Below are 25,866 nucleotides of genomic sequence, written 5' to 3'. Positions count from 1 at the left end.
GTAGTACTTGGAAGTGTTGCATTTTAGTAACATGTAAAATTATTAACTTTGTGAAAATTCATTGTGATGTCACGTGCTTTACCAAAAATCACAACACTTATGTACCACTTGTATGATTAGTCTTTATAAGATTATCAGTGCCGTGACAGTTGTCATTCTCGAAATGGTTTACGTGGATATTTCCCGTCAACAAATCAGACAACTGGACTGTATATAGAGTCTTTATGAAATGGACATTGTGCTTTAATAAAACTCCCAATATTTTGTGGTAACTCCAAATATAATGTGGCTAAAAGATCCCCACCTTTAGGGTATAGGCCGAGAGGTATACTCTGGAAATAATTTCGTACTGTGCAGTTTGAAGAGAAAATTATGACAGCTGACTTAGCGTGGTTAGGCTAAATGTGAATGAGGTGTGTTAGCACTTTGGTATCCTCTTCGGTTTAGGTTTTGAGCCACATATACTCATTAGCATACAGTTGTAATCTGCCACGTTACGAGAAAGGTCAGTTTCTTGTTTCTCTGACTGCCTTGACTAGTGCATTAATGATGTAAGAGTGGTGTCTGATTGGATGCATCTACACTTCAGCAGCTACTCAGCTTAGTGGCTTTGGCTATTAATCAAACAAGTGCACGCAATAGAAAAAATCACCATCACTGGCATTAAATTTTATTTTGTTTTGTTTTTGTTTTACTACTTTTACATGGTGCGAGACTGCTACCAAAAAAGATGACCTCTTTATCAAAGTAATAACAGCACAAGGTTTGGCAATACACTGTAGATAAAGACACTTCTTGAACATGCTTTTTGAACTTTTGTTTCTATAGTAAGCACCAGAAGTGATGAATATTGAAATGGCTTTGTTGCACCTTGGCACTGCAAATAAACTAGTGCTCTCTGCGTTATGGTAGGTGCGGGTGTTTTTCTTTGGCATTCATTGATGACAGTAAAAGAAACTGATGACATCATGACTTATTCTTGGCGCATACTTCTTTCTTTGAACTGCAAAAATGGCACAATACTGCTATTAATACCTGAATGTACACGTGGTAGCATTCAGCAACTGCTGGACAGTATTTTGACACTTCTAGTTTCGTTATCATTCTCGCTGCTCTGTAAATTGGGCTTGTAAACCTAATGACACACACACATGCGCACACACACACGCACGCACACACACACACACACACACACACACACACACACACACACACACACACACACACACACACACACACACACACACACACACACACACACACACACACACACACACACACACACACACACACACACACACACACACACACACACACACACAGTTTACACAACGGATTACACTAAATTTTTAATTAGCATGTACGATGGCAGTATTGTTCGTGCTCCTATACCTTAGGGTGAACCAGACCTATACCTTAGGGTGAATCAAGAAAGGCCAAGATTAGGCAAGGGCTTAGTCATCCACCACTTTGTCTTGTTTTTTTCTTTTATTTTTTATTTTTATTTATTTATTTTTTTTTCAGGTTGGCTGCTTTATAACACGTAGGAGCACAGATAAGGCAGCCATCACACATGCTAGTCAAAGATTTTGGTGGCTGTACAATTAACTAGGGGAAGGAAATGTGATCAGGAAACATTGTGTCTTGACTTGTATCATTAGCCACTAACTTTGTGCATATGGCTTATGGCAGGTTTCTAATTTGCCAGACATGTTACAGGGGGCATAGTTGGTCATTTTTTCGATGTTGCTGTGTTATGTTTGTTTCACGTTTGCATCTGAATGCTGTCATCTGTGCATAATCCCCATTTGCTCTGTACACCTTGTAGACGCTGCACCCGAAATGGGACGAAGAGTTTGTGATCAAGGTAAGCTCTCAGTTTCTAGCCCGTGAGAGCTTGTTTAACATCCTGTTTTCGCTTTCCTTGTATCTGCTGTTATTCTAGGTTGATCCTCAAGAACACAAGATAGTCATGGAGGTCTTTGATGAAAACAGGCTGGTGAGCTACCCCTCTCCATTGCTGAGCGCTGAGTGCACGCTGCGTGTTCTTTACGTGCACCATAGGTGTAGGTGCCGCGGCTGTGCGGCTTTTCTTTCTTTCCTTCTGCTCTGATGCTTTCTCAATGCATCCTGTGCATTTTGGATCCTCCACAGTCTTTATGGCGAGGAATGAGATCGAACAATGTGCCTGCTGCTGTCACAGTGTCTGGTGTGCGCGCAATGCCACAGACTCGCGATGACTTCCTGGGTCTGGTGGAGTTGCCCCTGGCGGCCATACCTGTGGAACGACCGGGCAGACACATCCCTCACAAATACTACCTGCTGAGGCCACGCAGGTGAGCTGGGCTTGGCTAGTGGCAAGACCGCATGCATAATCTCACTTCACTCATCAGGAAAGTAGGGACTGGTTATTACTGCTTAATGTGAACCGAAGCATGACCGGTAGCAAGTTTTTTATTGCTTGGGAAGGCTTAAGTAACTGAGGTTGTTGACGGCCCCTTGACTGCTTGCTCCTGTGGTAATGCTAGGAAATGGAAGTTTGTTGCTTGTTTCTCTTTTTTTATGCCACGATGACAGCAGCCAATACCAGCAGAGGAAGTGGGCACATCTGCTATGCTCTTGGTCGTTGTGAATTTGCAGGCGTGTTCTAATTATGTATTATTTGTTAAGAGTATAGGTTCGGTAGTGCGCTGTGCAAAATTGCTTGGAACTGCCATTCAGTGATTTCAGTCAAGCTGCCACCTGCAGCTAAGAGAGACATTTGTAAAGTGTTAATTCCTGATTTGCTTAACAGTATTCTTTTTTTTTTTTCTTGTTTGTCCCGTCTTGTATGTTTTGTCTCTGGTTGCTAGTGGCTGACAGCTTTAGGTTGCCAGCACTGGATGTTTCAGTGACCTACGAGAACAACCACGCATAGCAGAGATGCGTTTCATGCAGATTGTGAATATTGAAGAGGAAGATGCAAAAGCAGGGGAAATGCGGGCAGGAAACAATGGGTACATGAATGTGCTCATATGTAAGATTCGGAAGAAGAATATTTGCAGTGAGTACAAGGCACAACAGGTAAAGTTGCTATGACCCAGATTTGCATAAACAACCACAGTTGCAACCAATCTGAGCTTGTGCACATTTCTGCAGCAGTTGGAAAATCTCATATTTTTTGTAATGCTAATTATGAACCGTGGTATTCTATAATTGCAACAAGCGCCTTAAACAAATATTTTGCTTTACCAAACAGGATGAAGGCCAAGTAAAATGATAGAAATTATGCTGTCATTGTACTGACATGATAGGGTCAGTACCGAGTTTGCATATACATTTACAGTTTCTATTGTTTTTACTAAATGGCATTCTTGGGGAGGAAACATTTGTATTCATTTTAATTTCTTAGAAATGACATAACTCATATACACTCACATCATTGATAGGGCTTGGCATTGTGTATTTGCTCAATTCTGTTTTGTAGCACATGTGTAAATTAATTATCTTTAGACCAGTGGAAGTGAGTCCTTCACTGCAGCATGCTAAACTTTAATAGCTTATAGTTATTACTGTAGTTAGTGGTTATTTTCAGTTCAGTCTATTCAGTTTAAGCTGTAAGATACTATAACACTAACAAATTTATTTTTTGAAAGTGGTTTTTAACCAAAAAGAGACGCTATTTTGTGCATGTCATAACTAGCTGGCAATTCAGTACTAGTTTCAGTAAGTCATAGAAGAAAATGACGAACGCGCTGGAACCAGGAAGGAGGCAAGATATTAATATCTTTAAAGTTTAGTACAGCAGTGTGTTGTGAGGTTTCGTCCCGAGACACGGCATTGCAGATCGGGAGGCTTCAGGTCTTAGCCAAGTGCTATCGACCAGCGTAGCCCTGCCCGTTTATGCTTATCACTGGCTTAGAGCTGTTGCTTGATTAAGTTCCTCAATGGTATCTAAGGACAGAATGTCTGTTGAGATATGGGGAGGGATTCCTTGTGTGCACCACTAGTGTGTTAACGCAGTAACTTTAAAGACCCCGTTCTCTATAAAGTCCGGCATTGTCGCCATTGGCATTGTGAGCAAAAATTACAAATGTGGCTTTGGCAGATGGTAGTGGGCAGGTGACTTGCAGTACACAAGACCACATGACATGGCAGGAGCTGCCAACGCGGGTAGCTCCTCTGAGCTGGGAATTGAACATACAGGGGCGCTTGTACCTGGAGGCAGACTACTACTAGTCATGCAGGAGTAATACTGCGGCTTGATTAAAGCAAGGCTTTATGTCTATGTCAGATGGTCTTTCACTTTATGTAGTAGCTTATGACTACGTTAATGAGATGTTTGAGATAATAGAGTCTCATGCATGTACAGAGCATACAGAACAAATGCATGTATACAAATGCAGACCTGCTAGGGAGTCGCAAGCGGGGGCCATTAATGCTGTTGCGTCATACCCTTAAAGATAGAGCTCAAGTGTCTCCTAAATTTTGCAGGTTACACTGACCACTTTTAGAACTGTAACGAGTAATAACCTACACAAAACTTTATGTGAAGAGCACAGAAGAGCCGTATTCTGGCTTCTGCGACAGTTAAGCAAGAGTGTCTTTGCTGCCGTCAACATGTGCTTAAAACTTTTTGTTCATCACAGAGTGCAATCATAACATGACAAGCGAGGTTTCAGAGCTAAACTTCCACCTAATTGTAGTCTCATGGCCAAATTGTTTTTTTTTTTAATGCTGTTTTTTGCCTCGGGGCATAACGGAATAGGTTTTAGCTTTCACATTTTTGCTTCTTTTTCTACTGTATGACTTGCTTCAGCAAGGGAAGGTCATTATGACCATTTGTGGCATACGCTCTGCTACATGAGCTGCTTGGGCCAATAGAGTAAATGCCAAGATAAATTTGATGTCACTTTTGACAGCACTGGGACCACCAATAAAACAGAATGGGAAGCAGAATGGGAACCTGACAATAGGAAACAATATTTATTGAAACAAGAAAAGAAATGAACGTTGCATTCTGATATAAACACTGAAAAGCCTGCAAAGTTTTCAGAAAATAAAAGCAGAAAAGTCATCGCATGAGCCAATGAGACATACAGAAGCAACTTGAATAAATGCTTAAGTACAAGTGTGGCTGTAAGCAATTTTAAAGTTGTACAAAAATCTTGATTATCAAGATTTGTGCAGTTGTGACCATTTTGCAGTGTGCACATGGCTGTAGGAATTGAAAGCAGGTTACTTGCATCTTTTAGAAGAACGTGTTCCCCTGTACAAACAAAATGATCAGAAGTCTCACTCACTAAACAGTCATCTGCTTTTGGGATTGCGTGTATATGTGGAAATTCTTTTTGCAAACAAAGCATTGCTATCAAGTATGATTCCGTGATTAATTCTAATCACAGCAATCAGTCGTTTTCTTCTTTTGCTTCTAACTTTTTTGTTACTACATGAAGCAGAAGCTTATATGTTCCCTAAATTTTTTTTTGTTTTATCTCCCATTATACATTAAGGAGAACATTTGCTGTAGAGTTAGTAATTCACCTAAAGAAAGTAGGGGTGTTTGAATATTAGAAATTTGAATAGGAATTGAATATGTTTGTTTTTATTGCGATAGCAATACTGCGCCAGGTTTTGAGCCGTCGCGTAGCTCACGGCCGGTCGCAACGGTTGACCTTGAACAGCCGTGAAGAAGAAGAGGAAAAAGAAGGGAAAGAAGAGGGAGAAGGAGAAGAAGATGAAGAACGCTCGGTCACTGGCAGCTAATGCTTTCGCTCCACATTCGGTTCAGCAGCATTGAACCCTTCTCATTTATATGTGGGCTGGTAGCTTATGCTCTCACGTCATACTCTTAAAGGAAAAGCTTAAATGTCCCCAATAATGTAGCACCTTACACTATAGGGCGTGATAGGGAAATATTGTAGCAGGCAAAAGAAGCTTCCGCCGTTGATTTTACAATAACTAGGGTTAACCAGAGTTAAAACCACAACTTCTTAATTCGTATTCAGAAAACTGACAGTATTATTCGTAATTTTCGAATATTTGAGTAAACCAAAAAATTTCCCAGTACATCGAAAATTTTCTAATTCCTCACAGTTTCACTACACTGCGCGGTTCACCGCAATGATTGACTGCTTTTACTGTGCAGAGAAGCATCCTCAAAATGTGTCAGGGTCGTTTGTGAAGAGGACTCTGCCGACACTGTGCACAAACTGAAGCACTTAACGCAACCAGGAAAAACATCATTCTCACTTTACTTTCATCTCAAATACAGACAGTCATCATGCAGTGCTCATCAGATGAAATTACTATGATGTAAACGTGTCAACGGTTCTTGGCAGCTTTTAAGGTCCATTCAATAATTCAAGCTTTCGGTTAATTCGGACATTGCTTTTTGTCTTTTGAAGGCCGAATTAATAATAGTTTACTGTATTCAGCATCAATATGACAGCGCCACCTGGTTTCATGCAGGTCCATCCTGTGCAAAACTCTGGCATATGGAGTCCTTTATAAAATACATACTGGATTTTTCAGTAGGGTACGCTGCTGTGCAGTTCTAGTTTAATTTTACATCTCGTGAATTTGAAAATAAATAAGACGAACAATTTTTGCTATTTTTAATTTTCCGTTCTTTATCCAATGATCAGATAGTTTTCTCAGTTTTCTCATATTTGTATTTGATTCGTGTTTGAAAATTTCAGTATTTGCCCACCCCTAAGAGAAAAGCTTACTGCAACAATGCCACTTTGAACAGTGACTTGTAGGAAGGAGATGACATGCCACGTTTTCTGACATCATTGGCGAGATGCACTTTTGGTTGTGTGCAGAATCAAAGCAGCATAGCTCACATACCCAGTACTGATTCTTCTGATATAGTAGCACTTAGTCAGTTCTCGTGCTAGTCTGTAATTGTTGTCTTTTTCTCAAGATGCATGTGTTAAACAAATACACCTTGCAGGCAAATATTTTGTGGGCCCTTCTATGTCTGAATTTATTAACGTCCGACGTCATAGACTTACATGGGCATTGGCCATGACCACGCTCCTAGTTCGTATTATTTGAATTTTCAGAATAACGGTCGAATTCACGAGATTTTGCTAGTATGTGGTCCGCCTCAACTTTGTCCCCATGTGGGTGGCATATTTGATAGTCACAGACGCTTGCATCTCATGAAGTAACCAAATAGTTTAGCTGTGATTCTGTGACTATCTTTTGTCTGGCTAATTGCATTCCATTGCCAGAACAATCAAAAAGCAATCTTAGATGTGAGTCATGAAAGATAACACACGAGCATGTGTCACTTTGCACCAGCTGTTGGAACATGGCCTGTCATGCTTTTAGGACCTTTGCTGTAAGAAATGGGATACTGGTACGGTGTTGCTCACAAGTTTCCAGGCCATAGTGTCTGTTTTCTCACCATTCTGGCTCTTAAGATGCCAATAAAGCTATCAAGGCTTTCAGAGATATGACAGTTCTTCAACCCTGTACAGAGATTTTCAGCCTTGGAGGTGGTGTAACTGCTTGACTGTGCTGCTAAATAAAATTAGCTGTGGTTTAGCTTGTGGTTAAACCTGGAGTTATGTGAAAGCAATCTGCATGGCTACGCTTAGGTTCAGCTTCGAAGTAAAGACATGGCTTTTGCGCAGAGTAGTTTACTCTATGGTTTCAGCTTTATTTATACCGTAGGGGAATTACTTCACGTATGAGCACCCCTTGCCTCTCGTCATTGACCATTCTCATTCGGGCGTAGAAGACTTCTAGTGGTAATACATCATCTCTACGTCGAACTCCGAGGCACGCCGCCATCACAATGTTCGAATGAACCTTCTGTCCTAGCAACTCGCTGTTGTCGTTTGGCTTCACTAATTACCGAGTTGTCTTTTTTTTTTTCTTTTTACTTCTTTATCTTTTTCTTCTTTCTTCTTCTTCCTCTTTTCCTTTTTCCTATTTTTCTTCTTTTCTTCTTCTTCATTTACATTTTCTTTTACTTCATTTTCTTCCTCTTTTCTTCTTCATCTTGCATGGTAACACAGTGCCACACTGACGGCATGAAAACCTACTGCAGTATTTCTGGGGCCTGGTACTTTTGATCACTGCTGTACATGCTGAATGACCCGCACATGTTACACTGCCATAAGGCTTACTTAAATTGGTGCACATTGCACAGAATCTGCGCCAGTGTATCTCCAGTGTTTCAGAAAGCAACAGGCACACAATTAGTAACATGGAGTGACATGCGCTCGCATGTTTTCTTTTATATTACTTGTACCAGGGCCTGTACTGAGCCTGACAGGGGTGACAACTCCGTAATGCTAGGTGTAGACAATAATGTGTGGCCTGCAGGCATTTTGTTTGAAAGCAATTCTGCGCCATCCTGTTCTGCTGTTTTCTGCAATATCGTTCTAGCCAGTATAATCAAGGCTGATGACCAGTATCATGGGCTTTTGTACTGTTGCACAGCACATTTGCATAGTATGTTGCTTATGGAACACAGTTTAAGGTAAGGAAGGGCACAAATGCATTGTATAGTTACTAGAACAACAGTCGTGAAATGCTACAGATGTTTTATAAGCATGGTACCATACATGTTTATCTATCTTAAAACTAATAATGAGAAGCTGTTTCTGCAGCTTGCCATCATTATTTCACACATTGAGATTTAAAGTAGGCCTATTGCTGATGTGGATTGTTGCCTGAGTTCATGATTCTTCGGGTCTGACATGAAGGGCTGTGTAGACTTCTGAATGCCGAACATTCTGAACCTGGTTACCACTTCATTGCTTAGATGGCACATGGTGTTGTTACTGATAGTGAATTCCACTGTTGACCTGTGGGGCAGTTGGGAATGTACTGTCCATTGATCAGTTTCTCAGGAGGTCCACCCATCATGGCTCTAAAATAGCCTTTTGGAAGCTAATGAAGAGTTTTATTCATCCATAATATCCCAGAAGTTGTGTCTTGGGCCACTTGCATATGTGCAGATTATTTTATTATTACTAAAAATTGGAACCTTGCGATTTTGGACCCCGGATTATAAAAAATTTCAACGATTTGGGGATGCCAGTTCACAGGACTGCTGCAGTTATATATGCGTTGTGCAGGGTCAATCACTATATGAGTAGTTCCAGACATTTGGGACACAGAGGGCAATTTCAGAATTAATTGACTAAGCCTTTCTTTGCTCCGGTTGCAGCTGGTGCTGTGAAATAAGCCAATAAATGACAGTAGGGTGATCAGTTGGGTTAGTTGGTAGTGATTCATATTGTGTAGAATGCAGCGCAAAGGGATGACGGACAAAAGGAACAAGATGTCTATGTGCATCTTGGTCTTCTGTCCGTTGTCCCTTTGCTCTGTGTTCTACCCAGCATGGATTAGTGAGCAGTTTCTGTGTCCAATAAATTGCAAGGTGGTTTTCAAGCCGTCATTTCTTTCTCTGTATGCTAGGCATTGGTTGGTGTACCCTTTGTGAGATAGCTTGCCTTTTCTTCAGCAGCGCCAAGTCCCGGGTCAAGGGCCACCTGCAAGTCTACCATGCCTTCCTGCCAGATGGGGAGCAACAGGCAGCAGAGAATGCAAACCAGAGCTCGACTGACGAGGTACGTCAAACTAACGCAGTTCCCGTTGGAGGCTCATCACTATGCTCTGCTTTCATGGTTTTCCATCTTTTGCTGGTGGATTCAAGAAATGAAAGCTCACTGTACAAACTACTGCCCTGTTCATGCGCCCAAATATATTGTCCATAAACACAGTAGCACATATAGATTCTATTATTTTAAAAGTAATTTAATTCTGGGAATTGGCTGTATTGTAGAGAATTATTTGGAATCTGTTCTTGACTGATTCCCCTTTGCAGATAAGTGAACATAGTGATGGATTTAACAGGCAGTGCCATCTGTTAGGCCATGTGGAAACTGGTCCAAAGAGCTGGCAAACTGGGTGAATGGGTGTTGTTTTGTGGTTGCTTCTTTGCTTGGAAAGTGGTTATGCCTGCCGAATTCACTGCTGTGGTGGTCACTTCTGAAAAATGAGGAATTAGAGTCAAAAGCAGTTTTGCTGTGACTCTAATTAAGGCGCTTGACTGCTGTGCCCAAGGATGTTGGCTCAAATCCCGGCCTCGGCGGCCATTTTTCGATGGGGGTGAAAAGCTAGGCGCTCGTGTACTGTGCGATGTCAGTGCACGTTAAAAAACCCCAGGTGGTCGAAATTTCCGGAGTCCTCCACTACGGCATCTCTCATAGCCTTAGTCGCTTTGACCAAACCAAACCTTTAGAGTTGAAATGGTTAGGAGTACTGTTTTTATGAAGCAGTATAGAAACGGTCCTCAGATTCTTATTGCACCCTGCTTAAATTCTGACACTTTTATTATACAACAGCAACACAAGAAAAAGAAATTGCTGGCATTTAGTCAAATTTTATTTTTGTCGCATATATATTGTCAGTGAGGTTACTTTTGCACCCCTCTGGATAATTGTCGCAGGGCTGGGAGGTGGTGGATGCCGAAGATGGTGGACCGCCGTCTTCTCAAGGTGGAGGTGGAAGCAGCAGCCCTGAGTTTGCAGGCGGTGAGACACCCCCGTCGCCCCTGCCAGCCGGCTGGGAGGAACGGGAAGATGCCTGCGGACGGATCTACTATGTCAACCACGTGGCACGCACCACTCAGTGGGAGCGCCCTGTGCAGGGGTAAGCATTCTAGGGTGAAGTTGCACCAAAGCTTTTCTTCAGCTAGCTTGTGACAGGGCTGGGTCTATTATTAAATGTTAAATTTTTTTAGCTCCTGCTGTTGGTGTGTCGCGGGTGACCTTGGTGCAAGAACAGAGGGAGAGGGCGCCGCCGAATGGGAGACGAATCTAAAGCGTGGCCCGCACGGAGTGTTTTTTGCAGGCGAAAACACGTCGCATGCCTGACGCTCGCGCTGGCGTCGACAATTTCACTTCCGCATGGTCAGCAGCCGAGCGGCGTTTTTTTCGCCGCTCAGTTCTGCGATGCTCCTGGGCGCGTGCGTCGAGGTCGCGCGCATCTTGTTTTCTCTGTTGCCGTGAGCTCAAGCTGTGGTTTTCTCTCTTTCTTCTGGGTCAGATGTGTCAAGAAAACAGGCACAGGCATCACTTCCAACAGCTATGAATCTAAATATAGAAGCCATAGCACAAGGGAGGTATCTGAGATCCGCTGGCAAGGCTAGTAGCTCATAAACAGTCTCGGAGCTCAGCTTAGACACTCGCACGTGGTCCCAGCGGGTGGCCCACCTTCCCCCGCTCTTCCTCCTGCAACAAACTTGTGTGACTGCGACTTGAAAATGCTGTAGAACTGACCCATCGACAATGTGTCGAGGGCGCAATGCACTGTTCTCTGGAAGAGGCCCTTAATGTAGAAAAGAAAAACAGGACCCAATATCACACACCAACAATACTGCTCACCGCTTTGGCTAGCTAACCTAAGACAAAAAAAAAAGGAAATGCATGGTGCCTGATGCCCGGACCTTTCTGTCGTCGCCTCGTGCACGGAGCGACTCCAAAAGACAACACGCTCTTCGGCCATTTGGGTCGAGAAACCCGAAACCCAAGCCTCAGCATCGTCGGTGTGCCAAACCCCCGTCTTTCCAGGAAGCGCGACGCTGTTTTGTGGGCCAAGTTACAGCTGCACTCTCAAGCTCAAGCCCCTCTTCTTGCATCCCTGAACTGAAGCCGCTGAACTGATGCTCTTGAGCGCAACATGCTCGCGAGCGAGTCTCTCTGGGCCGGCGTGGCTCCGACCAGAACCACGTGACGTCTACCGCGGCTCTCATTGGCCCTCTGTCGCTGCCCTCTCCCGGGGTCGGCATTTCTGTTTTGTTCCGCCAGATCCCAACCATTTGGCAATGTCGCCCTCTCTGGCAGCAAAAAAACGCCCCGCTCCCGTCGACGCCGACGAATTGCCTGGAAAAATGCTCCATGCGGGCCATTCTTAAACGAACTATGCCAAAACTTTTACGTCTGCCCCCCATGCCTATGAGCTGTGCTGCCAGTGTAACAGCACATGCATCAACAACATAAGTGTCTTCTTATTTCCTGGTCGGTGAAGCCAGCACTCAGTGTGAAGGAGCCAACTCTCAAGCCTAAGTGACACACATGCAATACACTATTTTTGAGCAAACTGAAATCAAGATTCTGTTGCGCAGTCCACATGCCTGCACTCTTTTGTGAATCATATTGTAAACAATGAGGAGATTGCACTCTACCACTCAAGCAGCACTGCGGATGAATGGTTGTTTTGCTGAGACGAGCCCCCTTGCCTTCCAGTGAGGTTCAGTTCCTATGATGCGCTATGCAGTTACTGCGAAGCCTTTCATGCTTAAACCTTGTTTCCACCATGAGAGAGAGTGCATTTTATTTAAAAGTAGCACGAGACTTTTTTTGGTGATGTTGAGTTATGTTAGAGCTCATTATCCACATTTTTGTGTAGCCATCATTACAAGACTTAATTATTGCAGGTGGGCACAAGTTTTTGCATGCACTGAGTGTAGAATGGTACCACTTAAGACACTATGATGAATTTCATGTGTTGTGCGCGTGCTTCTGAAACTTAAACATTCAGTATCCGTAGAGATATTTTTATAGTGCACTTAGTGAAAGTTTGGGGTAACAGTCGGCTACACGATGCCACTTTGCACTGAAAAGGAAGCTTCTTCAAAAAGGTGTTGCTACAACTTGTTTAAAAACAAATAATGAGCAATTTAGCATGGTTAGGCCAAAAGTGAAGTAGGTGCACTAGCACCTCTCTTTTTCCTTTGTGTTTCGGGTCACACATACTCATTAACATACAGTTGCAATCTACCACATTTCATGAAAGACTATCTGACATAGATGTAAAATGACATTTAACAGAGTCGTGTGAACATGCCTGCATGGCTTAGGAATAGTAGTAGCATGTCCTACTCAAGACCCAGGGGTCCCATTGAGTTCGATACCCACCTCAAGAGTGCTGCCCACGTTGGCAGCCTCCACCAATATGGCCATATCGTGTGGTCTCGTGACGTCACACAAACAACCGACCCAGGCGTAAGCTCGTTACATGAACTTCATCGCAGCATGGGCCGGGATGCTTCAGACATCACAATGGCTAAATGGTCGGGTGGCAGCTTTAGTGCTAAAGCACTAAAGAAAAATACCATTTGAAGTAAGGTATAGGAAACTAGCCTCTATTAAGAGTTTGTTAAAATAGCAAAAAGGTAAAATTAAGAATTTACTAAAATTACCCTTTATTGATTTCATTATTTTTCTGAACACCAACTTTCGAGGCTTCTACAATGTGTGGTGTACTAAACAATGTGGGTTGACACCGCTTCTGACGTAACATTGTTAAATTAGAGTCTGATTTATCTCTTACATGTAAATTTGACATTCACTTTGTTTTAACTTTTCTCCTCGCGCATGGTGATTTCATCGTGATGGTACGCTAGTCTTGATCGCTTTTCTTGCAGTATCACATCGTAGTTGAGGGTGTAAAATTTGCTTATTGTTTCCAGAAAAAGACTTAAACGCACGCAACACACAAAGTTGGATGCACACAACAAGACACTTGCACAGGAACAGGAAAAAGTTTAGAGCCTCTTGAGCTTATAGTGGAGGGTGCAAGCTTTTGCAGTCATGGCATAAAAAGCAGGGTCCTACATGTTGGATGCTGGGCATTTATGGATCAAAAACAGTTTTCGAAAAAGAATATGTATTGTGAGCACTGGTTATAATAATAGTACAATAAGTATGTAGTCACAAAAAAAAGGACTCAGTTGTCAACTATTGACATGGTGTATTACATAATCTTGGTCCAGCGCTGTAGGCTTATGTTATGCTGGGTTCCTTGACAATGAACATATCAGTCAGGGTTTGACCTGTTGAAACTTAGTACCAACACAGCGCGGGGTGAAAATATGAACTTGTAGAAAGATTTGACTGATGGCGCATCCTTTACAAACACGCCAGCATCGTGCTCAGGCGCGAAGTTTTGAACACACGATAGAGAACGTACTGGTACGTTGGTGACACTGTGGGGGGGGGGGGGGGGGGGGGTGTGGAGCGCAACAATGTACCGGTATGTTCATGACAGCGAAAGGATTAATGTTATTTGCAGGTAGTACAATGGGTGGGTCTCTGAAATAAACAAGGCCAACAACGTTTGCTATTCTGTAATTGTTTTTAATTTTTGGTTTGTTTTTCACTGATGGGATATTTGATTTCAAAAGCATTTTTTCCTCATATTCGAAAATTTCTATAATTGCACACCCCCTAACTAATGCCTAGTTTCATTGCACCAGCACTCGCTTTTCATGAATTTAGCTAGCATGAGACCGAGCTTCTGATCCTTTCAGTTACGTCTGGAGTGTGCATCGTGCGAGAAATTCACACCTTAATCCCATTGGCAGTTTGTTTTGCTGCTTATTCAAGTGGATTACATACAAGAGTTGCATTACACACACATGCATGCATGCACGCACACGCAAGCACACGCGCACGGACTATATACATGGTTGTTGCACTGTTTTATTTATTTATTCGATACTGTCAATCCCATCAGGGATCGTAACAGGAAGGGCATAAAAATACAGAGGTACAAAATATAGTAATGGCAATTAATCAAGTACATGAAAGAATATGATACCAAAATTATGCATAACAAATTATACTATAGCAATAAGACCAGACTGAGGATCGTATGACAAGATTTTCGCGTACAAATAATACGACAAGTGAAACACAAACGGAAGGAGAAAAATTCGTAATGACATAAGAACACAGTAATTAGTGAGATGTAAGTAGCTTATGTTTCACACGTGTATTAAAAGCATTTAATGATGAATTATTAACAATGGATGTGTGTAAGGTGTTCCATCCGCGTATAGCACGAGGGAAGTATGAATATTTGAAAGTGTCAGTACGGAATGAAAACTCGTTTAGAGTGTGAGCCTGATTATTACGTGTTTGTCGTGTTTGTGATTTTGATATGTATCTTGAAGTGTCGATTTTTAAGTGATTGTGTATTAGCTGGTACATGGTTTTAAGGAGAGCTAGTTTTGCTCTGTTTTGAAGGGTGAGTAGTCCTGCCTGTTTGAGTAGTTCTGTTGGTGAGTCTGTCAACCTGTGTTTGTTATATATACATCTGACCGCCTTCCTCTGTACTGCTTCTATTTGTTTAGTAAGCTTGTTAGTGAAAGGGAACCAGACAACATTGGCATATTCTAGAACTGGCCTGACAAATGTCTTATAGGCGAGTAGCTTTGTTTCCGATGGTGCTTGTTTAAGGCGTCTGTTAATGAAAAACAGCTGTTTTAAGGCGGTTGATGTGACAATGTTAACAGTGTTAGACAATGTTATGGCTTTTGATGGCTGCTTTCCTTTGACTGTAGCCCTTAATTGCAATTGTCTTTGTGCAGTTAGATTACTTTTAGCTGTATGCATGCTGTGATGACGCCTGCAGGAGGATCTATGTCAAGGTTAAATTGCACTAAACAAGTGTGCGGGAAATATTATCTCTGTGGCACAAATATTTTGAGGTTTCAAGTACCAGATATACAGATCTAATTGAGTATGGCAGTATTTACATTACTGTTGAATATTTGAAATTGTCAAGTACTTGTGCAAGCCTACTATTGGGCTCGCTACATGTGAGACTCTCCTCATTTTCTCTCTAAAGCGCTCGTCTAGCACAAAAACTACAGGCAGAGCTCACATAGTTTTGTGAAAAAACTGCACCACATACTTAATTGATCCCTCATGCAACATGCGTGCAGGAGTGATGGGGAAGAAGGGGCAGCAGCTCACCAGCGGAGCCTCGACTTGGCGCAGGAGTTCCAACGGAGAGTCCACATCAGCGTTGATGAGACAGCGGACCACTCAACTGCCTCTAATCACACAGAAGAGCCGCAGGTCATTTTCCCACCCTCCTTACCAGCAGCCCTAGCATATGCGCTTTTCCTTTATACCAGCGCAGTATAGTATGAAGTTGTTGTATTGCTTTTCTGATGTAGTTAGCGGCAGTCTACTTAGTATGATGCATGTTAATGAATGATACGCTAGGAACTGCCTCTGTTTGCTCCCAAGTGAACAAAGAAAAGGACAGTTACTTATAAATATTAGTTACTGGCTCATATTTTTGTTGCTCATTACTAGGTATAATATACTTGTCAAACCTACATACAAACATACAGTGAAGCAGTCGCTAAGTTCAAAAACGATGAAAAATTTTGAAGGGAAATGGAAATTTTAACATGAACAAAGTGTGAAAATTTTGCAACTGAAACTCTGCTATGCAAAGTAAGCACTTAATTATGCAAAAAATTCAGGGGGCACTTTGGCTCACTTAAGTGCTTCAAAGCGGAAGCCGTCCTTGCCACGCTGCTTGGGCATTAACTGCGACACTGTTTGTGATTGGCTAGAATTGTGACAGATATTGCGCCTTTTCTTTGCTGTCAACCAATTTTAAAGGCCGCTGATGCCTGCTGTACTGCGTCTATTTCTATATATGCTCTGTGGTGCAGCGTTCGAGGAAGCTCCAAATGAAAGGCATTGCACGGATGCTTGGATCGAACGCCCGGTGGGGTCAGCTTCGTATATGCATGATTCTCCTGGTGATGTTATCACCAGTCATGACGTCATGACCGGATGTGACGCCATTATTGCATCCGGTCATGATGTCACGGTCTATGACGTCACCATGTGACTGCTATGAATGTCTCAAAACGTCTAACCATTACTATTGGTTAGTGATAGTTAACCATGACTTGCTGAGTACTAGGTAATGTCTGGTTAGTGTTAGGTAAACACCCCTTAACTAGTAAGTGATGGTTAGTGATAGTTACAATGACCTCCAAATGCATGGGTTCCTATGGGCATCTGCTTACTATTTTATTATTAGTTGTAAATTATCATGAAATATATCTTGAAAATGCCTTAACTCATGTTCTGATATCATACAATTGCTATTAAGTATCTATTCAATGGTGATTGGCATATGCCCATATAAGGCATGCACCCGAAATGCGGACACATTTGCTAACGACAGTATGAGGCATTAAAAATGGCTTTCGCCTTAATAAGCAAGGATGGTAGTGCCAACACAGCTCATATGGGGACACTGACTGCAAGGCAGGGTTGGGAGATTAGAAGTGGCCATTCCATGCTATATAGTCTTTGTAAAAAATGTGGAGCCCAGGGTGTCTGCTTCTGAGCCGCATAGTGGCACTGATTTAGCATTAGCAGACATCCTTCCCATTGGAGAGTGTAGGACAAAAAAATCTTATAACCACCAAGAGATTCAGAACATTCAAAATTACATTACAAGCTGCAGGAAGTGCCTCAGAGACTGTACATTCCCTCTCTTGCTCTGACTCTTTTGAAAGCTGGGGAGAGCTGTGCATGTTGACCAGAACTAGTGCGGACTTTAGTGTTAGGTTGTGGCATGGTGGACAGTATGGCCCATAATTTGATGGCGCTTCTATTGTTGTTTTTTTCCCATATTTTAAGGATCAACATTGAGACATCTGAAATTCTACGAGAATCTTTTGAAGAATGAAGCAGTGACAAACACGTGCAGCTGTTTCACTCGTGAAAGTTGTTTACTGAGCAGATATTTCGAGATATGCAAGCATGAATTAATGAGAGTCTACTCCATATGTTTGTAGCAGCAGTCTGGTGTAGCTATAACTAGTTTTACAAAGCAGAAATATGCTTGCTTGATCATTTTGTACCGCTGGTTTGTTTCCAGGCGGCATCTCCTGTGCAAAGGGGCAGTGTTGTGGAGGCTATCGCGCAGCAGAATGGTACTCTCCCTCAACCTCCTGTTGCCAACGCACAGCGCCGTTTTACCTTGGTACGTTGGCTCCGCTGCTATGCTTTGTCTAGGTGTTTAAGTTTATCTGTCAGCTAGAAACAAAAAGTATAGTTCACTCAGGTCAGTGATGCAGGTTTTGCAGCAACATGCCGCTAGCCGTAATGCTGGCTGCACAGCGGTCTTCAAGCGTTACTTGGATGTATCTGCTTCAAATCGAAGTTGCAGCCGATACTTGAAACCACCCACTTCCTATCATAAGATGTCTAATCCTATTTTTAGTACACTCTAGATGGAATAATCCTTCCACCGTTGGAATCGCTGTACTATCGATCACTCTTAGTACGTGCTACATTACATGAGCACTCAGGGAAGTGCTAGGGCGGTGTAGCTCATACTGAAAGCATTAGTACAGCTCATTTCCGCATTACCTTTGACAGCGAAACAAGTGAAGCACGCAACTTGGTGCTGTCGATGGGGGTTTGTTAGCTTTGCTTCACTGCATGACAGCAATATGGCATGGAAAGTGATTTTAAAGGATAAAAGGTTACCATCGAGCGCATGCCATGTTCATCGCATCGCACAGTTTCACAGCGCTAGTGCTGTCAGCAGATGCCTAAAGCTGGGTAGTCAGCCAGTCTCCATGCACAGTTAATCAGTAAAGCTCAATTACACTCAGCCTCCTGTGCTGGCACAGTGGTAAGGGCACTTGACTGCTGTGCCAGTATGCCGGATCGAGTAACAGCTGCGGCAGCCGCTAGATGGTGATGAAAAGCAAGGTGCCCGTGTGCTGTATAATGTCACTTCATGTTAAAGAACCTCGGGTGATCGAAATTACCAGAGCCCTCCACTATGGCGTCTCTCATAACTTGAGTAGCTCTATATATTAAACCCCATAAGCCAGACCAAACCACTTCAATTACACTCGACATTAGCTATCCACGACATTGCATTTGTGTGATATAAACACGTGTGTTGGTATAGCTTGACTCAAAGTTTTGATGTTGAGGCTTAGCTGAATGTCAAATGCTAGAGAGCTCTCGCTCTACATTTGTTGCTTGAGCAGCTTTTACAGACATTAAAGATCGAGCTTTCTGGCAAATGCAGTTTCACTCTGCTGACCAAGGTTGCAAAGCGCAAGCTATATGTTCATCTGAGCCACGTAGGCTAGCTTTCGTTGTCGTTCTTCAAGCTTTGTGACTGACCTATGCTGTCCTTGGTTTTGGTGACTGTTGCCATTTGGTTGAGATCTGTTGCATGGGAAGTCTATCTCAGTAGAGCTGCGATATGCTGAAGCTTGGCAGCGTGTAAAAAAAAGAAATATATAACCAATTCCTTTGCGCTTCTATTTGTTCTGTTTTCTGTGATGTTGACATTGGGATGATAGTTTCAAGCATTGGGAAATGTGGCAGAGGAATTGGTAGGTGACAGAGAGCACAAACTGTGCATTGACCGAGCACTACCTACCTGCATGCAGCCCATGGAAGCAAGCGTGCGTCCTCAGCTGACCGCAGCGCCGCAACCCAGTCCTGAAGGCCTACCAGCCGGCTGGTCCCTTCAGGTGGCCCCCAACGGTCGCTTGTTCTTCATTGACCACAACACCAAGACTACCACTTGGGTGAGCTTCACGGGCATTACAATTATGAGAGGTCTGCAGCATTTTCTCACAGTATGAATATTTTACACTTAATGGCATACCAAGAAGCATTAGACATTTCTTCGTAACCTGAGTGGGGTGGGCTGTGAAGCTGAAAGATTGTCATCCGTTTTGAGTTTGTTGAAGGTCTGCCATTTACAACACAGCGGTGGCCCCCTCCTTAAATGAAGTAAAAAATGCCTTCTGTCAGGGGGCTGTTTTGGCCGGAGTTGTCCTTGTGCCATGCCAATTCGTCATTATCATCCATCTAAAGCACACTTAGCGAGGCTACTTATAACATTCTTACAGAAGCATTGTGGTAAGTTTTAGGAAATGTTTCATTTAGCGAGTATTTGTTGGCATTATCATTGTGAGGCCAATTCCAGCTGTCCTTAAAGAAAGTGCTGCTACCAACAGAAGAGGCACCAATAGTGTAAGACAGTCTGCCCATCTATTGCAATATATTGAAGGTGCGCTGTAAAGGTGTGCGCCGAGGGCAAGGAGAGCCGGCGACACTGATGGGTACGGAATCACTCTTCATCTTCCTGCAAAAAATGTTCAATCCAGTGCATGTGTGTCACTAGAGATATTGACGATTAAAAACAGCCTCAGTGTTTTCTCTCTCAACTCATGCACTGCCTCTCTTAACCAATGTTGCTTTAGAGTGTCAAACCCTGTACACCTAACCAAACCGAATCTTGGATGATGAAGCTCCATTACTTTGGGCCCAACTTGTCAGGGCAGTTCTTGATTTGAGGATTCATTGCAGGACTTCTTGTTAGTGGCTAAGGTGGAGATAGAGAGACAGAAGTATATAAATTTTGCCAGCTTCTTTGTTACCATGCAAGGCATCAAATTGCTAATAGCATAGGTACCCAAGCAAGTTGCTTTAAAGCTGAGGAAATGCTTGGCATCTTGTAACTAAGGCATGCATTTTTAAAAGCTTGCAAGACATTGAAATGTAAGCAGCAATATGATTCGGGTTGAAAATCCACATAATTCATAAATTTTAAGTACTATGTGAACGTCAACAAAAGGGAGATGAGAGGAGAATTTAAGAAAGCTTTCAAAACCAACATTTTTAATTTTATCGAATGCACATAGCTTCCTTTCTGTGTAAATCCAAGCGGTTATCATCCAGCAGCCATGGTAAAGAGGATGTTGGACATGAAGCTGAATTCTAGGCTGAATCTATTCAGTGACAGGTTATTGCTGCCGTAATGTCCATATCATAATTGGTAGCCTCTTGCGATATGCATTTTAAGTAGGGGAATGGGAATATTGAAATTTTCCAATATGAATCGAATACAAATACTGAAAAAAATTGCCTTTGAATATTGAATTGAATGTTGACTATCTGAGAAAAACTGAGAAATTTAAATATATAGCAAACATTGTTTGTCCTGTTTACTTCAGAATTCTCGTGGTATTTGTGAATAAAATTGAACTATAAATGCACAAAAGAGTATATATATATCACTGATGAAAAATCCAGTATAAAATTTTATACAGGACTCTCTATACTATTTTTGGTACAGGAAGGACCTACATGAGACTGGGTGGAGCTATTATATTGCTGCTGAATGCAGTAAACTCTCATTAATTCAGCCTTCAATGGACCATAAAAATCTACGGATTAACTGAAAACTTGAATTATTGAAAGGGCCTGAAAAACTGCCGAAAACCATGTGCATCACAGTAACTTTATCTGACGAACAGTGCTGCATGATGGTTGTCAGCATTTGAGATGAAACAAAGTTAGAATGTTTTTCCTGGTTTGTTAAAGGGCTCCACTTTGCGCACACTGTTGGGCAGGTCCCTCAAAAGGGAAGGTCTCCCTTTCTAAAACGGCCCCATTGCGTGTTGAAGCTTCACTGCACAGTCAACGCAGTTGTGCATAGCAGTGAAGCCCACTCTCTGGTGAAACTGCAGTGAATTTGAAAATCTTCGTTCTTCAAATCTTCAAAAAATGATATTCGAATTTTCAAATATTTGAAAATTACGAATATAATTTTTTTTAATATGAATCAAGTAACAAACATATTTGATTCGTGTTCAAAGCTTTGAATATTTGGTTTTTGTGTTTGCTCAGGACTGAAGGCAAGCATTGTGTGTTGAATAGTGTTTTGTGCCCTTTGCTTTTTTGGCATGTCAGGTGGATCCCAGATCGGGGAAGCCCAGTGACCTGCCCCGGCATGGCAGCCTTCCAGGCAGCCAACAGAACACCATGGATGACTTGGGACCATTACCTGTAAGTGATCGCTGCTGTTATTACAAGTTGAATATTAGTGCGGGTTTCCAAGCAAATAGAAATTAACGTCTCCTTATTGATTGCCTAGTCTCAGAAGCTTGCATTTTGTTTGCAACATTTTTATGAAATGCATCAGCACTGACTGGATAAGGCGTACAATATATTTGCGGCTGTGGAGACTTCACTTAGGTGGCATTGTATGACTTGTGCAATTGCTTTTGCAGTGCAAGAAAGTAATTTAGTGTGCGGTTCATTGTAGCAAGATCAGTCATACGCTAGTCTCCAAAGGTTAATGGAATAGGTACTGATTAGAGATTGTGGATGGCAAGATGCTGAGTTAAGGGCTGCGCTTGCAACGCTCCCTCCCCCCTTTCTTTCTGCGAAGACAGATCAGCGTTGGCGTTTTTGGTGTCAGAGAGGTTACACTTCACTGAAGAGGACTCTTTGCTGAACTCAGACTCTAGCCTGCATTAAATCCGCCTTTTTCACACAATCTGGCGCCCTCTGGGAGTGATTGAAAATTCGTTCTGCTACTGGTTGAAAATGTCCTTGGGAGATGCAGCTGCCAGCAAAATGACGGTGTGCGTTCTTGACAGCTACCGTCATCTATCGCATACACCTGTCACGAATATTAACTACACAAGGCCTCCGAGATCAGCCCCGGCTGCACCGATCGCGGAGGACAAGAACTGCACATGCGCAGCTGGGGTTGGTGCTTCGTTTTTAACCAGGGGAGAGGCGCACATGCTCAGAGTGGCCTTGTGAAAAAGGCGGATTTCCGAGGAAAAGTTATGTGCATTAAAAATATGGAAACTATTAAGACGTTTCATCACACAGCTTTGTGGCAGGGCTTTGTGCAGTTTGTTTTTCCTATCTCTACCTTTCTCTATTGAATGTCACTTTTGCCTCTTAGGATGGCTGGGAGGAGCGTGTCCACACAGATGGCCGCATTTTCTTCATTGACCACAGTAAGTGTTGCCTTCTGCCTGTTCATCTTCGGGAGACCAGATGCGGTTAACAAATGATACATCTTATCAGCCACTATAAATTGAAGGCAGGACTGAGATACTTGAGGTAAGAGCAGGTACTTTTTGGGGCTGAAATACTTCAGGAGCAATGTAAAATACCAAACAGAGCCTGATAACATTTGTCTCATCAGTGCAGTAGCGCATGTTTTCATCACTAAGGCTCTGTAGACCGTTCAGGAGCGAAATGCAGTTGCATGATTGAAAGTTTTGCTTTCCTCATTTATCGTGACAACTGCCTCCCAAAATTTAAAAACAGAATTCTCTTTAATACTTTGTTGTTTCTCACAGTAATCTTGAGAATTTCAGGAAAGTTGCACTTGTGATGTAATTAACAAAATTCCCGTTGCCTACATCACCTAAAAAAAGATTAGTTTCCTTAAGGTCTTTTCTAATTGTAATTGTTTACACATATCTTAGTTGTTCTAATATAGATTATTTATGCGTGTCTTCTGTAGGTAAGGTTTGTTGGTTCAACTCATAACATTGGACTATGTAGTTGCATAAAGCTTTCAGTTTTGACGTTGTGGTAGCAGTTTTGTGTCATGAGGGCAGTCAGTCCTTTTTGTTATTTTTGCTGTTAAATTCCTGTTTCTCTTTGTAGCCGCAAGGATAACACAGTGGGAAGACCCTCGCTTCAACAATCCCAATGTTGCTGGACCTGTGAGTACAATGGAAAAGACCCTGTCCACTCTGCTTATTAGTTGACTCAGTGTGCGAGCAAAAATAATTGGATGCTTAAGCTTTAACCTAAGAGTACATATTATTATTATAGCACCTTTAAAACTTGCTTTTCATTCTGCAATTTTTTTTTAATTCTTTAAGTTTGTTTTGGGGCAATGAGGCTGCACAACCTGTCCCACTTTGCAATGGACACCTACACATACAATTAACGGCATACAATCGAAGGTACATATGTCTTCAGTTCAAATCACTATCGCAAATTAACCCCTGACTTGACTAGCAGGTACATGCTAAACGGGAAGCGAAATGGTCTGATGCCACCAGAATACTGCAGGAAGAATGGTTGCATCACAATTTTGACGTGAAAACACATAGATATAACAGAGTTGATTTTCGTTTTACAGCTACGACAATGCGAACATCGGCAGCTTTCTTGACGTGACACAGGGACCTTACAGTGTAAAGCTATTATTTTGGGCTGTCAGCGTGAGCCGTCTGTGTAAGCTCAAGATGAAAGCTTTAAAGCAAGACAATCGTGTGTAGCATTGAAACATTACTAGTATTTTACTGCTTAGAAATTAGACTTGGGTTCATCGGTTCAATGCAGTTAGTGAATATGAGTGGCTTGACAGATCAGCACAGCTTTAAAAAAAAAAGAAAGACGCACAATCCATGCTGCTGGGAAGCAGAACCTGCAGCATTTGTCCGTCTGTTTTGTATGCTTGTTTTTTTTTCGTGTGTGTGCTGTTTTATTTCTTTGTTAGGTTTTGTATTCATGCACTTGTACCATCTTTTCATGTATGCAGTGCGTAACATTGTCTTGTCTATTATAAGCTGTGTGGGGATTCACAATCCCCTTCCTCCATTATAACGCCCGCGCGTAATTAACACGCGTGATTACGCGCGCTGGCAGAGAGGTTGGCGGAGGAGAGGGCACGCTGGCCACCCCCCGCCGCCTCCCGGGACTGCGGCGACGCTGCCGCGGGCTTCCCTCTTTCCTGCCGGCGTAACCGGGAGACCTCCTCTCCCGTTCCGTGTCGAGGAGCGCGACTGTAGCAACTCGCTGGGGTTCTTCGGCGAATGGGCGCGCAGCGCGCGGTTCATGATTTCCGCCGAGGAGACCACCGCCGTCACCGAGAATCGCCCGCTGACCGTAGGCTCTTACCGCAACGGGATGTGAGCGAGAAGCTGTGTCAGGTGAGAAGACTCCTCCTCTCACCTCCTTGGCGCGCTTCCCCATTAGGTGGTTGTTATTGCACCCCCGTACGCGGCTTTCGCTCGCTACACGGCGGTTGTTCTTAATTGCTATTCTCTTGCCGTGTACTCGAGCAGTGCAATAAACTCTTGTTCGAGTACGCAACTCGGTGTTTGTCCCCTCTGGCCCGAACCCGCCGCAGTGGCGATTTCTCGCACCGCGGGTTGGGGGTCACAGCTCTGTCTGCTAGGGCTGGCACGTCGGGGCTAGAAGGCGACTGTAGCGTCTAGTCCCCTCGTGGCGCATTCTTGCGGGAGTAACACCCCCATATTATGGCGCCCAACGTGGGGCCAGAGGTGTGACAAATCGAGTGTCTGTGTGTGTGCGACGCCGACACATAGACTAGCCATGGCAGTGAGCAGGACTATCCTTTCAGTCTCTTCTAATACTGCAGTGGTGATTGCACAACGGCAAGCAAGCAAAACCACCTTAACTATTGCGAGAGATCAGGAGCTGACGCTAGCCACTGTGATCTTGTAATTTTCTGCGAGAGCAGGATCTCACACGACTCCACCGCTCTGTAGCAGGGTGACGCGCGGATACTGGTGTGATGGGCATTCTCTCGTAGTGTTTTGACTTACCATGCTCTACGTGAGGACGGTCAGCGTTGTAGCGTATGTACTTTTGCACGCGCACGTTGATGGCATGAAAAGTGTTATTACTATCCTTTCTGCCGCGCCTGTTACCCAGTTCGTCGCGATAGCTCGCAGCCTCAGAGAAGGGGCGGCCTACCCGGCTTCTCTGAGTGGTGACCGTTTTAATTCCATCAGTGCAGTGGGGAGCCTAGTCAGCCTTAAGGGAGCTTTAGGAAAGCGGTAGGATCCTGTTTATTTTATTCTGTCGACCAGTGTTCGACGGGCTCTGGGAGCCGAGCGGCGCGGCCGCGGCGCACATAAGGGCACGCTGGTATTGCTGCCTGTGCGGGCGCTACACAGCTTGTATTGCTGTGAGCGCGTTGGATCCCTGCCGTCAGTACTCCGATAGCACCTTGCGCAATCCTTTCCCCACGCGAAGGATACACATGAGTCCTTCGAGGTTGGTCACGCTGAGACGAGCTATATCGCACATGTGCATCGCTGAGCATGCGAACGGCCCCAAGACTTTTCTTCAGGTTGTGTCATTTCGCTGCCTAGTGATGTGCATGGTGACGTTGTCGAATGGGTAGAACTTGCTCTATAAGTTCGCAACAACGCCACGGTTGCTGCGTTGGGCACACGCCGACGCGCGACAGAGCTGCAAG

At 43.3% G+C, this 25,866-nt stretch overlaps 1 protein-coding gene across 4 annotated transcripts in view; it reads left to right on the top strand.

The window, feature by feature from the left end:
* Nedd4 (E3 ubiquitin-protein ligase Nedd4) overlaps positions 1 to 25,866 on the top strand; it is a 51,335-nt gene that overhangs the window by 2,788 nt on the left and 22,681 nt on the right. Inside the window, exons 4-14 of one of the 4 annotated variants that reach the window (XM_084594434.1) lie at positions 1,829 to 1,867; positions 1,946 to 1,999; positions 2,155 to 2,336; positions 9,470 to 9,575; positions 10,457 to 10,659; positions 15,740 to 15,875; positions 17,713 to 17,817; positions 19,253 to 19,393; positions 21,567 to 21,662; positions 22,576 to 22,630; positions 23,292 to 23,350. In XM_084594434.1, coding sequence (XP_084450560.1) covers positions 1,829 to 1,867; positions 1,946 to 1,999; positions 2,155 to 2,336; positions 9,470 to 9,575; positions 10,457 to 10,659; positions 15,740 to 15,875; positions 17,713 to 17,817; positions 19,253 to 19,393; positions 21,567 to 21,662; positions 22,576 to 22,630; positions 23,292 to 23,350 — 1,176 coding nt within the window. The remainder of the gene's footprint in view (positions 1 to 1,828; positions 1,868 to 1,945; positions 2,000 to 2,154; positions 2,337 to 9,469; positions 9,576 to 10,456; positions 10,660 to 15,739; positions 15,876 to 17,712; positions 17,818 to 19,252; positions 19,394 to 21,566; positions 21,663 to 22,575; positions 22,631 to 23,291; positions 23,351 to 25,866) is intronic. The other 3 variants (XM_084594437.1, XM_084594436.1, XM_084594435.1) reach the window with 3 other exon arrangements.

The sequence above is a fragment of the Amblyomma maculatum genome, chromosome 2, assembly GCF_055883805.1.
Source record: "Amblyomma maculatum isolate TAMU_Amacu chromosome 2, ASM5588380v1, whole genome shotgun sequence".
In the NCBI taxonomy this organism is placed as follows: Eukaryota; Metazoa; Arthropoda; class Arachnida; order Ixodida; family Ixodidae; genus Amblyomma; species Amblyomma maculatum.
Note: the sequence above shows the minus strand (reverse complement) of the source record. Positions and strands in the feature narration are given on the sequence as shown.